This window comes from Vidua macroura, chromosome 29 (assembly GCF_024509145.1).
Source record: "Vidua macroura isolate BioBank_ID:100142 chromosome 29, ASM2450914v1, whole genome shotgun sequence".
Lineage (NCBI taxonomy): Eukaryota > Metazoa > Chordata > Aves > Passeriformes > Viduidae > Vidua > Vidua macroura.
In genome coordinates this window covers 277025-290724 of record NC_071599.1, presented here as the reverse complement: position 1 = coordinate 290724, position 13700 = coordinate 277025, and the positions used below count along the sequence as shown (strand labels likewise).

General features: G+C 55.0%; 1 protein-coding gene and 1 long non-coding RNA gene across 2 annotated transcripts in view; one reads left to right on the top strand and one right to left on the bottom strand.

Moving 5' to 3' along the window:
* The window catches only part of LOC128820605 (uncharacterized), a 31694-nt gene extending 28235 nt beyond the window's left edge, over positions 1-3459 (top strand). Inside the window, exon 3 of the long non-coding RNA XR_008440921.1 lies at positions 3379-3459. This is a non-coding gene — a long non-coding RNA (uncharacterized LOC128820605). The remainder of the gene's footprint in view (positions 1-3378) is intronic.
* Positions 3460-6143: 2684 nt separating this feature from the next.
* Positions 6144-12338, bottom strand: LOC128820263 (zinc finger protein 271-like). The gene is made up of 4 exons (XM_054000918.1): positions 12047-12338; positions 8880-9229; positions 7062-7143; positions 6144-6874 (listed from the first exon to the last, which is right to left on the bottom strand). The coding sequence occupies exons 1-4, from the start codon at positions 12336-12338 to the stop codon at positions 6372-6374; spliced, it is 1227 nt and encodes a 408-aa protein (XP_053856893.1). The 3' UTR covers positions 6144-6371.
* Positions 12339-13700: the final 1362 nt, after the last annotated feature.

The following is a 13700-nucleotide window of genomic DNA, read 5'->3' as shown; positions in this document are numbered from 1 at the left end:
CTCGGTGGTCTTGAGGCTGAAGATTGTGGTCTTCCTCATGGCTGAACTTTTGAACTTTTCCTCTCTGCACGTGCGCTTTTGGTCCTTTGGTGCTTATCTGAGTACGTCTGTCAGTCTTGATAGGCTTGGAGACAGAGGAGCTTCTTTATCTGGGTTCTTTGCCTCTTCTGGTATTGTTCTCTATGCAAGAAGCTTCAGAAATTTGCATTTTCCTATGCCCTTTGTACCAGGCAGAGGTTTCTTAAGTAAAAGGTTAAAATTCAATATATACCTCTACAAGCTAAATTATAAATGCTTAATTCATTTTGTTAACTTAACTCCAAAAATCTCTGTTTCAGGAGCGACCCTGAGCCGGGCAGATGCTTCTGCTGAGAGCTGCTGGGTGGGGCAGGGCTGCTCCCAGCTCCAGATCAGCCTGGGCACAGCTCCATAGGACACTTCCCAAAGAAGGTAAGCCTGGGATTGCTGTATAGATCAGGAACTTTCCTGAGAGTGTTTTCAATTTCCTGCTTGGAGAAGGATGAGACAAAAAGATTTTTGCTTTTTATACATTTTTCATGTATTCATAGCTCTGTAGATTACTATTATATGGTTATAAAACTATAATCCTTACTTAACTCTATTAACCTCTTTATTATCTCTATTAAACTATGATTATATACTTATATAACTGTAATCCTTAATTAACTCTAGTACGTTTCCTAACCTTTCTCTTAGATTTTAGAACAATAAGCAGACTGTCTAAATACATTTTTTAAATACTACATAGTCTTATTATCAGAAGAGGGCCTACAAGAAGAACATTTTTGATTTTGACCAGAATGTGAGCAGTCATAACTAAATGTGGGGCAAAGAAGCCCTTGGACCTACTGCAATGGGTTGAGCATGGGTGTGTAACTGGAACAGCTGAATCTCCTATTGGATGTTCCTGTTAAATATCCTAATTAATCAACCTTAATAAATTGTTGAAATCAGGGGCCGGGTGTGCCACATCTCCACTGGGACACCTGGAAGCTTCCAATAAAGGTCTGGTTTTTCCTTTACTGTTCTAACACAGTTGCAAGGCTTTTTTTTTTCTCTTTTGATCATAAACAACAGGGGGATGGGAGAATCAGAACAGGAATTGTAATCCCAGAATGACAGAACATTCTGAGTTGAAAGGGACACACAGGATCCTCAAAGGAATGTTTGAACATTTACAGAGACTCCAGAACTGTAACTTTGGGTAGTCAGTCTCTCTGCTGGGAGCCTCCCAAAGGGCCTTCAGCCACTGCTCAGCCCTGGACAGCAGCAGCATCACCTTTGCAGGGCCCAGCAGGGCTCTCCTGAGCTGCCCTTGCCCAGCTGCACACAGACCCTGCCCCAGCCAGGGCCCTGCACACAGGCAGGTTTCTGTAGGGCCGGGCCAAGAGCACACAGGGTGGGATGGGCTCTGTGAGCGCTGGCAGGGACAAGGCACCTCTCAGGAGGGAATGTCCAGGCCCAGGGAGATGCTCAGGGAAGGAGAGGGGGCTGCGCAGAGCAGTGCTGGGGGCAGGAGGGCACTGTTGGTGTGTGGGAGGTGCCGGGCACAGCTGGGCACGGGAACACTGTCCTGAGTGCCCGGCTGTCTCTGCCCTGCCCTCTCAGGCACAGCACCACAACATCTTCTCTTGTTTCTGCACTCCCCTGATATTGTCACTGTTATCTGGTGCTCTCAGGGAGGCTCTGGTATTTGCAGCAGCTGAGTCAGGCACTGCCCTTGGCATTCCTGCCAGGCAGGGCTGTCCATGGGAATGGGGCGTACAAGCTTCCCTGGGACCTGTGGGGCTGTGGGCAAAGCAGTTCATGGGAAAGGGAAATGAGCTGAGCCCCTCCCTGAGATCCCATCATGGGCACAGCCAGGGATCTCCTTGCTGTGCCCTTCCCAGCTCTGAGCTGCCCTCCTGGGTGCAGATCTGTGCCAGAGCCTCTGGGAGATCCCTGAATGTCCCACGGGGAAGTGCAGAGATGCCACAGCTGAGGAAATGCTGTTAGGTTGGCCAAGGGAGCCGTGAGTGTCCTTGGCACAAGGGGCTGCTGAGACCTTGCCCAGAGACCTTTGGAGAGGGTGAGACATTCAGGGATCCCGCTGCTCTGGGCAGGGTCTGGTTTTTCCCAGGGTGACCCAGGAGTGTGACTGTCCTCTGATTGCAGCCAAAGGTGCAAAGCCAGGGCAGTTGGGAACAAACCCATCCAGCCCTTCACCTTCCCTCAGACACAGGGAATCCTTTGCCTCTCACATCTCGCAGTGGCAAACTCTGAGTGCAGCAGGAATGCTGGGGATTTCTGACCTCAGAGAGCCAGGAGTGATGTGTGGATAGGAAAAACATTCCCTACATCTCTTCCCTGCTATTCATGTCCTCTAGACCTAGAAGTGCAGATACTACCAAGCCTTTCTGCATTAGAAGTGATTCCTCTGGCAAATCTTGAATATCCAGCCTTGTCCCTCTGCCACATGGCCACAAACCCAGGGCAGCAGGGCAGGGATGGCTCCCCCACGCACAGGCCTGTCTGCTCCTGGCACACTCAGCCAGCACAACTGGAGCGCAGGCAGGGACCTGGGTGAAGGTTTTCCCAGAGCAGGAACAAGGGTGGGTGAGTCCCAGCGGGACAGGCTACAGGGAATGGCCCAGGTTTGGCTCCAAGCAGCCTCTCCTGATTTGTCACTGTCCTTTCTCCATGAACGGGTCCCCATGTGCAGCCACAGCAAATGTCCAACAGCAGCTCCATCAGCCACTTCCTCATACTGGCACTGGCAGACACGTGGCAGCTGCAGCTCCTGCACTTCTGCCTCTTGCAGGGCATCTCCCTGGCTGCCCTCCTGAGCAACGGCCTCATCACCAGCGTCGTAACCTGCAGCCACCACCTGCACACGCCCATGTTCTTCTTCCTGCTCAACCTCGCCCTCAGCCACCTGGGCTCCATCTGCACCACTGTCCCCAAAGCCATGCACAATTCCCTCTGGGACACCAGCACCATCTCCTACACAGGATGTGTATTTTTTTTTTGGTTTTTTTGCACGACGACATTGTCTTCTCTCCTGACCACCATCTGCTACAACTGCTACGTGTCCATCTGCAAACCCCTGCACTACGGGACCCTTCTGGGCAGCAGAGCTTGTGCCCACATGGCAGCAGCTGCCTGGGCCAGTGCCTTTCTCACTGCTCTCATGCATACGGCCAATACATTTTCCCTGTCCCTGTGCCATGGCAACGCCCTGGGCCAGTTCTTCTGTGAAATCCCACAGATCCTCAAGCTCTCCTGCTCCAAATGCTACCTCAGGGAACTTGGACTTCTTGATTTAGTGCCAGTTTGTTATTTGTTTGTTTTCTGTTCATTGTTTTCTCCTATGTGCAGATCTTCAGGGCTGTGCTGAGGATCCCCTCTGAGCAGGGATGGCACAAAGCCTTTTCCACCTGCCTCCCTCACCTGGCCGTGGTCTCCCTGATTGTCAGCACTGCAGTGTTTACCTACCTGAAGCCCCTCTCCATGTCCTCCCCATCCCTGGATCTGGCCCTCTCAGTTCTGTACTCGGTGGTGCCTCCAGACCTGAATCCCCTCATCTACAGCCTGAGGAACCAGGAGCTCAAGGCTGCAGTGTGGAGACTGATCACTGGATGCTTTCAGGAACATTGAACTGCTGGCCATTTTTTGCCAATCACTTGTAATAAAAGTCATTTTTGATACTTGTTGGTTTGGTTGTGGGCATTTTTTCCTTTGTTTTCCTTTTTTCATCTCCTCCTCAAGGAAATGTCATTGTTTGTGCCATTTCTCATTTTATTTCTCTCCACCTTCCGTGTGGCCAGATGGTGTCAGTGAGAGGCTGCGCTCTCGGTGGCTTTAAAGGAACTAAAGGATCTCCCAGCAAAGTTTTCTGCAGAGATGCTCTTTTGTTGCCTTCTCTGGAGCTGCAGCAGCAATGTCTGTGTGCAGAGCTGGGGGCAGATCAGTGCTGGCACAGCAGCTGTGCCCAGCAGCAGCAGCAGCACTTGGTGTTGGCAGTGCTGCTCCCGTGGCCCTGCCCTGCTGCCCTGGTGGCCCTGGTGTTGCTGCAGGGCCTGAGTGCTCTCGGGGCTGGGCACAGTCCTGGGGGTGGCAGTGCCAGGGCTGCAGCAGGGACAGGCCATGGGCACTGCTGGGGCAGCGTTGACGCCTCAGGCCAGGGCCTGGGGGCTCCAGGCTCCTTGCCCAGGCTCTCTCAAGAACACAGCCAGGCCAATGCTCAGCACAGAAAACCCCCATGAGCAGCCCCAGGCTGGCCGTGGGCAGGCTGGGGGCAAACACCGCCTTGTCTCCCCTGAGCCTCTTCTTCTCCAGGATAAACAACCCCAGTTCAGTTCCCTCAGCTGCTCCTCACAGGACTTGTGCTCCACACCCCTCACCAGCCTTGCTGCACTTCTCTGGACACGCTCCAGCCCCTCCATGTCCTTCCTAAATTTGGGGGCTCAGAACCGGACACAGCACTCGAGGTGCTGCCCAACCAGTGCCGAGCACAGGGGAAGAATCACTGCCCTGCTCCTGCTGGCCACACCATTCCTGATCCAGGCCAGGAGCCATTGGCCTTCTTGGCCCCCTGGGCACACTGCTGGCTCATGTCCAGCCTGCTGTCCATCAGTCCCTGCAGGTCCCTTTCTGCCTGGCTGCTCTCCAGCCCCTCTGTCCCCAGCCTGTAGTTCTGCAGGGGTTGTTGTGGCAAAAGTGCAGGACTGGCACTTGGACTTGTTAAATCTCACCTTGCTGGATTTGGGCCCTGGATCCAGCCTGTCCAGGGCCCTGTGCAGAGCCCTCCTACCCTCCAGCAGATCAACACTCCCAGACAACTTGGTATCACCACGGTTCCACAAGGCCCCAGAGTGTCCCAATGGTCTCCATGATTCCATGAGGCCTCCCAGTGTCACAATGTCCCTTTGGTTCCATGGGACCCCTTGGTGTCACAAAGTCCCTTGGATCCTTGGGCCCCGAAGTGTCACAATGGCGCTGTGGTCCCCCAAGGCCCTGCAGTGTCACAGTGGATCCTTGGTTCCATGAGGTCTGGCAGTGCAGCAATGCTCTCCTTGGTCCCACAGTGTCACAGTGGCCTCTTGGTCCCAAGGGACACTGTTGTGGTCTGTGGTGGTGGACACAACTTTCCCTGAGAGTGTTTTGTGCTAACGGGCAGGAGCCACGAGAGCCCCAGCACACACACACACACGGAGCAGCTCGGCAGTGAAGACATGGGAGGGTCCCGGCATGGAGCTCCAGCGAGGGTTTATTAGGATCTGACGCTCCAGGGGTCTAGGGGTTAAAGACAAAGGAGGGTTTAGGGTATAAATACAGGAAAAGAGGGGGTGGAGGAGAGCATCAGGAATCTAAGGGTTTAGGGGCTGTACACAGGGAAAGGGACCAATAGGGAATGCCAGGGTGGATAGGCGGGGACATAAACCATGGGAAGACAGGGAAGGGAGAACTTGCTAGAACAGGAACACATGAGGGTAAAAGGGGCAGGCAAGGCCAATGGGCCAATGAGGAGGACAGAACTGGGACAAATTAACATAGTGCTGCAGAGCACCTTGGGGGAAGATTCTGTCCTCACCCCCCAAGAGTTGGGGAGTGCCCTGAAACCACATCAGGAATGTGAGATACCCCAGCATCTCTTCATGAATGTAGACTATTCAAAAACTCACTCAGTAAGGGGCTCCCCCTATTTAATCATCCCCAAACTTTGGCTGTCTCATTCCAGACTCCAGTCCACCTCTCCAATCCCAACCCCAACCCATCTCACCCCTCCTGGATATCAAGACCCCTTCCGAAGCTGTGCTTCCCCCATTTCACACCTCCCAAATCCCATCCCACCCCACCCAATGCCCATCTCACCCATCCTGATTTGCATCCCACTTTGCCCAATCCCCTTCCAACCCAATTTCACCCTGAGAAGTGGTGGAATAGAGTAGTTTTGGGGTGGGATTCAGTAGTTTTCACTGGCATTGAGTCGTTTTGAGGTCAATCCTTCTTGTCATTTGGAGTGCCAAGAAATAAAGACAACTAAACCAAATACCCAAGTACCAACCCCCCCCCCATATACTCCCAGATATCTCCCGGAATCCAAGATTCCCCAAAACACAAGTAAAATGTGAGGCTTTAGATGCCTTTGATAAATTTGTTGATTTTTACCCCAATTTTCTGTGTTTTGAAGGGAGGAAGATAAAAGATAATAAGAGACAAGATAAAAGGAACAGCAGCCACTTCCCTCTGTGTATCACAGGGAACGTGGGTCACCAGGGCTCTGACCAGTGGGGGTCCTCTGATGGGGAGTTGAAGCTGGAGCAGCGCACGAAGCTCTTCCTGCAGGAGGGGCTCTCGCAGGGCTTCCCTTACCGGTGCCACTGTTGCTGTCGGGTAAAGAGTGAGCAGTCTGAGAAGCTCTTCCCACACTGGGGACACTCGTAGGGCCTCTCCCCGGTGTGGATGCGCTGGTGGGTGACAAGGGTGGAGTTGTGCTTGAAGCCCTTCCCACATTCCAAGCACTCATAGAGCCATTCCCCAGTGTGGATCCTCTGGTGGCAGATCAGATTGAAACTCCTCCTGAAGCCCTTCCCACACTCCAAGCACTTGTAGGGCCTCTCCCTGTCATGAAGCTGCTCATGGACCACCAGCTCCGAGCTCTGGTTGAAGCTCTGCCCACCTTCCTGACCCAGGATGGGCCTTTCCTCTTCAGATCCCTGCAATCTGCATTTGCAGCCCCTCCTCATGCGGCATCTCCGGGGCTTTTCCTCCTTATTGGGTTCCTGCACCGTGGAGCCGCACAAAACGGCCTCTTCCAGGAGGTTCTGCCGTGGGGATTTGTCCTCCCTGGGCTCCATCCTCAGCTCCTGCTCTGGGGGAGGAAGGACAAGGAGAGGATGGGATTTGCCTCTGTGCCAGAGGGAAGGGGAAGGAGATCCCCCCAGTGCATCCCTGGCAGGATGGCATCGGCAGTAGGGTTGTCCTGCAGCCGGGGGCTGTGTTGGGCTGGGAGATGGAACAGGAGAGAGGGGGGAAAGGGGCACTGACTTCCTCCTCACCTGCCTGGGTGTCCTGGGGCATCTTCCTCTTCCTCGCAGCCTCCTCCTCCTCCATCCAGCCAAGCTTTGGGAATGAGAAATCCTGGTTTGGGGAAAAACAAGGTGTGAACGCCTTGGGCTGGGGATTCCTTCTGCCCAAATCCATCTCCAGATGTCTCCAGGTGTCCATAAGAACCTCCAAAAATCAAGAGTGAATAAAAAAAAGCCACCAGGAGTGACCCATTTCCAGTTTCATCCCTCTGTGGTTCTGGTGGTCCCCCATCTCAGGGCTGCAAGGGACCCCATGGGTGCTGGGGATCCCCCTTCTCCAGGGTCCTGCTTAGGGACGCTGGGGGGTTTTGGGGTACAAGAGTCCCCCTCTCCAGCCTCCCCCCGGTCCAGGCACTTGGGGCTCCCCCCTCTCCCCAGCACCCTGTCCTGGTTTAGGGCAAATTTGGGAGAAAATCCCCAAAGGGGGTTTTCTAGAAAGCAGATTCAAGCAGCCTCTCCCCCAACCACTTCGGGAAAAGATTTCCTTGGAGAAAAGTAGAAAAAAACTGTTGATTTAACAGGCAAAGCATTCACCAGCACAAAAAAATGAACAATATTAAACAATAAAACCTCTTGCCACTCTAAAAGAGATGACAAACTCAGGAAGTCCCTCTGTGGCCCAGGCCCAGCCTGGTGGGCCACAGGTGCGAGCTGCCGGTGCTCTTCTGGTGTTCAGTCCAGAGCAGGTTTAAACAGCTCCAAAGAAAAAGAAAAACCACAGTCCAGGGAACTTCTCTGCCTCGGCGAGCTAAAAACTAACTAAAAGCAAAGGAGAGCTCTGTCCCACTGTCTGTCTGCTAGCAGACAACTGATACCTTAGGTTTAAGTTTTTCTGTTCTGTTTTGGTGTGCAGCTTTAGCTTTATATTAAGTGTTACCGGGATCTTTTCACAGGGTGGTGAAGACAAAACAATCCTGTTCTAACTGGAGAGTCGAGGACAATCTCTTCAAACTTCAGGCCCAAAGCACAAACAACAGGAAAAAAGGAGGGCAGGAAAGCAAGCCAGGAGGATGAAACTTCATAATTTTAAGTTATTAATTGGGCAGTTAAATCTTGTATGCAAATGGACTAAAACTTATAAAAATGTCAGATCTCATGACCAAGCCCACTTTTGCTTCCATCTTGGAGCCATCTGGGCAGAGCCACGACTGTGGCTCCGGTACTGCCGGGGTGTGGCCTTTGAAGGCACTTCAATAAATATCCACTTTATTCCTCTTGGCTCCGTCTGGCCTCTGTTCCAGCTCCTTAAGGCATCACAGCAGTCCAGGAGCCGGAATGTGGAGGAGCGAGTGCACTTCCTGAAAACAAACTGCGCGCTGCTTCCTCCCCCGCTCCGCTCTCAGAACCGGCCTTGAAGGTGCAGAACTCATTTCGGGGCTAAACGGACCAATGGGGGTACGGGCACCGTGAGGTCACCCCAGGACACGCCCCTGCCAGGGTCAGGGGTCCCGTCCCCGCCTCATCTCCGGGCTGCCGGGGGTCCCCCAGCTCCGGTATCGCCCCTTCCCCTCTCCCGCCCCGGGGCTCCCACGTTCCGCAGCCCCGGCTCTCACGGGGATCCCCAAAACGAATGTCCCGCCCTGTCAGTACCGGGCCAGCCGCACGTGGAGCCCCCGGGACCCTCCCGAGGGGCGATCACAGCTCCTCTCCCCCCGAAAAAGCTCCTCTTAGGGACGCCCGGAGGGATGCGGGGCTCGAGTCCGGAATCTGCCAGCTCCGAACACTCTCCAGAAAAATCCTCCCGGAGACCCCTCGATAGCGTCGGGGCGAGCTCGGCCTCCCCCTCACCTGCGGTTCGGGGCTGGGGGCGATGCTCCCGGGGCAGGGGGTGCTGCAGACCCAGCGTGCGAGCGGTGCGAGCGCCGGGATTCTCCCGCTCCTGTTCCTGCTGCTCCTCCTCCTTCTCCTCCTGTCCCTCCTCTTCCTCCCGCATTCCCTGCGCTCCCAGCCCGGAGCTCCCTTTCCCACCCCTCTGCCCCGCGGCCGCCGCAGCACCGGCTGCTGGGTTCGGGGAGCCCCCGATCGGCCCCAGGGGTGGGCAGGGGGCTCGGGGCCCCCCCCGGTGCGGATCCGTCCCCCCGGGCCGAGCCCGAAATTCCGCTGGCGGGGCCGCCGGGCTCTGCGGGCCCGCCCGGCAACTGGTGAGTCATCGGCGAGAAAAGCTCTGGTTGGCTGGAAATTGTTCAGCGCGTTCTCTGATTGGCTGGAATTGTGAAAGGCGCTGCGCTCTGCGGCTGTCCCGGCCGGGGCCTTTTCCTATTTCTTTCTGTCTCTCTGAGACCTTTTCCCGATTTCTTTCTCTCTCTCTGAGATCTCTTTACTATTTCATTCTCTCCCTTTTTCCTTCCCATTTCTTGTTCCGTTCAATCCATGTTCAGTCGAATCCGCAGATTGCGCTCCCATGGTCTCTCACATTTGCACCTTCGCTGGGGCAGAGGCGTCTCTCCCTCATGGAATCGTAACCCGCGGGCAGGGTCCGTTCCCACCACAATCGTTCCAGGATCCTGTTAGGGACTCGCTTCCCTTTCCTCCCTCCCTCTGCCTACAGCCGGGAATGTGCTGGGAAATGTCCAGCAAAGCCACCTTTGCTGCGTGCTGCAGGAGCCCACGGAGCTGCTGCACCTTGTCCCCGGGCCCTGCACAGCTCCTTGGGAGGCACGGCAGGAGCAGCAGCCTGGGAGCCTCGGGAATGCCCCTCTGGGATCCATGGCACACGCTCCCAGGGGCTGGAATTCCAGTTCCCAGCCAGGAAGAGATGTTCCTGCCCTTGAAGGCAAAGCTCTTAACAAGGAGCCAGAAGCCAAGTGCAGCAAGATCCTACAGTGACATTTCACTGCCAGCCTTCATAATTTCACCCATGGTTGTTGCAGCTCCTGCACTGGAAATTAAATCAGGGCCTGGTCTTTGCTGGGAGCTGCCCTGGGTCAAGGGAGACACTGAGAGAGAAACAGAGCAGGCAAAGAGAGGCAGGAGTGAAAGGAGGACACAAACACCATCAGCTGAGAAGGTGGAACTCTGAAAACAGAACTGCAACTGACTGAAAATTAATGGGACAGAAAGAAAAATAATTTTGTAACTTGTATTTCCAATCAAAATTTGGAGGTGCCTGAGAAGGGCTGGGACCATGCCAGGGACATCCTGCAGTGACATCCCCCCTGTCCCGCTCTGCATGCGCTCAGTCCCAAACCTGACCCTGATCCTGGTCTCAATCTCACTCCACGTTTAGACACACTCACAGTTCTGTATTTAATCTCATCCCAGTGCCAGACTCATCTAGCCCCAGACCCAATTCCAGCCCCAGCCCTAAAGCCAATCCCATGTCTAGCCTTAACCCCAATCCCAGCTCTAATCCAAATCTCAGCTGCAACTCCAATTCCAGGCCCTTCCTAAACCCTCAGGCCCAAACCAAATCCCAGGTCCAGCTCTTCTGGGGGTTTGGGGGTGTCTCTGTCCCTCTGACCCCGATGATGTTTGGGCGGGGTCACACCAGGGCTGAGAGGGACAGAGCCCCCCCTGGCCTCCCCAGGGATGAGAAGGTTGGAGAGCCCCCCCAGCCCCAAGCACCCTCAGTGGTGAGAGGGACACAGAGCCCCTGGTCCCCAGCCCTGCACAAGCATTCCCTGAGGCCAGAGGGATGGAGACCCTCTGAGCATCCCCCAGGGTGAGGAGAGAGAGAACCCTGAGCATCCCCTGGGCTGAGACGGACAGAGACTGCCCCGAGCACCCCCTGGCACAGGGTGAGAGGGAGGGAGACCCCCAGGCATTCCTGGGGGTGAGAATGATGGAGACCCCTTGGGGAATGGCCTGGGGTGAGAGGGACAGAGACACCCCTGGGGAATGGCCTGGGGTGACAGGGACAAGGACAATCCTTCCAAGCCCCTCCCAAGCATCCCCCAGGGCAAGAGGCAGAGACCCCTCAAGCATCCCCTGGGCACCGGACAAAATAAACTTGGCAGAAATTAATTTAACTCTGCATAAATACTTTGATGAATATTTGATTTTCCCACAAGTCACTTGTGATGGGAATGCAAACAAATCCCAAACATTAATAAACCATCAATAGAAGCAATTCTGTGGCAATTCCAAATTTCATTGGTTCCTGCACAGCTCCAGCTCAGATGCTGGCAGGTTTCGATAAAAGAAAATTGGAAATTTGGCCCAATACAGATTATTAAAAGGAAGGGAAATCTCTGTGTAGCTGTCACAAAGGTAAGGTGACAGGGACGAAGAAAATGATTCTCACATTTGGCAAAGCCCCCAAGCCTGTAAATTTGGGGGTTATTAGGGAATTTAGCTACTTGAGCTGGGCTTCTTCTAGGACTTGAGCAGCCTTGTGTTCCTCACCTTATGATGAATGATCCTTGTCAGTCTGGCTCCCTTTCCTCCAGTGATTTTAACAAACTTTTTAAGGAAAGACAACAAAATATTTTCTTTACACTGGCCACCCACAACAGCCATTTTCCTCGTAAGTTCTCCCATAAGTCCCTCAGAGGAAGCTTCATCCAAGCTTCCAAAAGTTCCCCCAGAAAGAGCCAGAACCTCCTCAGAGGAGAGGACCATGCTGTTGTCAAAGGCACTTGGGGTCAGGCAACAGTGCCCTGAACTCACTGCACCTAAATAATGTCACAGTCTGGGTAATAAAATTCTTAGAGAGGTGTCTCTGCCCCAATTAAGGTGCTAATGAGACCAAATGCAAAGTGGATTTTATTGAACAGGAAATGTGAGGTAGAGAGAGATGGAAAGAAAGAGAAAAGGGGGGAGAGCAAGGGAGTGACAGGGACAGAGACTTCCCCTGGGATCACCAGGGCTCTGACCAACATGAGTTCTCACATGGGAGTTGAAGCTGGAGCAGTGCATGAAGCTCCTCCTGCAGTCAGGGCACTCACAGGTCTTCCCTTACAGCTGTCTCCATTCATGTTGGGTCAAGTGAGAGCTCTGAGTGAAGCTCTTCCCACATGTGGGGCACTCGTAGGGCCTCTCCCCGCTGTGGAGGCGATGGTGCCTGACAAGGGCAGAGTTTTGCTTGAAGCCCTTTCCACAGTCAGGGCAGCGGAAGGGCCTCTCCTCCGTGTGAATCCGCTCATGCAGGAGGAGATGGGAGCTGGTCTGAAACCTCTTCCCACACTGGGCACACTCATAGGGCCTCTCCCCAGTATGGATGCATTGGTGGATGACAAGGTTGGATTTGAAGGTGAAGCCCTTCCCACACTCCCCACACTCGTAGGGCCATTTCCCGGTGTGGATCATCTGGTGCTGGATCAGGTGGGTGCTCCGCCTGAAGCTCTTCCCACACTCCAAGCACTTGTAGGGCTTCTCCCCATCATGAAGCTGCTCATGGACCACCAGCTCCAAGCTCTGTCCACCTTCCTGGCACAGGGTGGGTCTTTCCTCCTCAGAGCAACCTGGGCTGGGTTTGCAGCCCCTCCTCCTGCGGGATCTCTGGGGCTTTTCCTCCTTATTGGGTTCCTGTGCCCTGGAGCCACTCAAAACAGCCTCTTCCATGTGGTTCTGCCATGGGGATTTGTCCTCCCTGGGCTCCATCCTCAGCTCCTTTTCTGCGGGAGGAAGGACAAGGAGAGGATGGGATTTGCCTCCGTGCCAGAGGGAAGGGGAAGGAGATCCCCCCAGTGCGTCCCTGGCAGGATGGCGTTGGCACCGGGGCTGTCCTGCAGCCGGGGGCTGTGCTGGGCTGGGAGATGGAGCAGGAGAGAGGAGGAAAGGGGCACTGACTTTCTCCTCACCTGCCTGGGGATCCCTGGACATCTTCCTCTTCCTCTCAGCCTCCTCCTCCTCCATCCAGCCAAGGTTTGGGAATCAGAAATCCTGGTTTGGGGAAAAACAATGTATGGGCACATTGGCTTAGGGGGTTCCTATTGCCCAAGTCCATTTCTAAAAGTCACCAGGCATCTGCTGCCCATAAAAACCTCCAAAGACCAAGATTCTGTCCCCCGAAATATACACAAATTACCAACATTCAGCAAAAACACCGAACCCCGAGTTCCCCCTCTCTGGCCTCCCCACTTTGGGCTCCTGGAGGCCCCCCTGTCTGAGCTGTGGGTCAAGTTTGCATTGGTATTCCCCCTCTCTCGGCTGCTGGGGCTTCTCTGGGCTCACCAGCTGGGCATCACAGGCGTCGCAGGGCTCAGCACTGTCTACGGTCCCTGTTTCAGGGTCCTGGGTTATCCATGGGCCCCCCCTGTCCGTGCTCCCAACACATCCAGGCTCCTGGAGCACCCGCGGCTCTCGTATGCCCGTTTCTGCTCCCCCCATTGCTGGTTTCCCTGCCAGCCCTGCCGGTACTGGGCCATCCCCACGTGGCTCTGGGCTGACAGCGCAGCCCCTGGGCCGGGCAGAGCCAGCCCCAGCATGGGGAGACCCTGCATCCTCCGCTGCCTCGGTAGCCGCGCCCAGCCCTGGGCACAGACCTCTGGCAGCCCCCACCGCCCCCTGCCCGAGGACCCCCGGGGACCCCCACAGCCGGGGCTGCCTCTGAGCGAGGCGGCCCCCGAGCCCGGCTGCGTGGCCAGGGAGGCACGGTGAGCCCAGAGCCTCTGTGCCAACGCTTGCCCTGCTCTTCCTCAGCCTTTGCCCGGCCCGGCCGGCCGCTCC

Coding starts and splice junctions, on each gene's coding strand:
- LOC128820263 (XM_054000918.1), bottom strand. CDS start 12,338: ATGATCCACACCGGGAAATGGCCCTACGAGTGTGGGGAGTGTGGGAAG. Junction 9,230..12,046: donor GCCCTACGAGTGCCCCACAT/GTGGGAAGAGCT, acceptor ATGACTCACCAG/TTGCCGGGCGGGCCCGCAGA. Junction 7,144..8,879: donor CCCCCAGCCCCGAACCGCAG/GTGAGGGGGAGG, acceptor TCCCCAAACCAG/GATTTCTCATTCCCAAAGCT.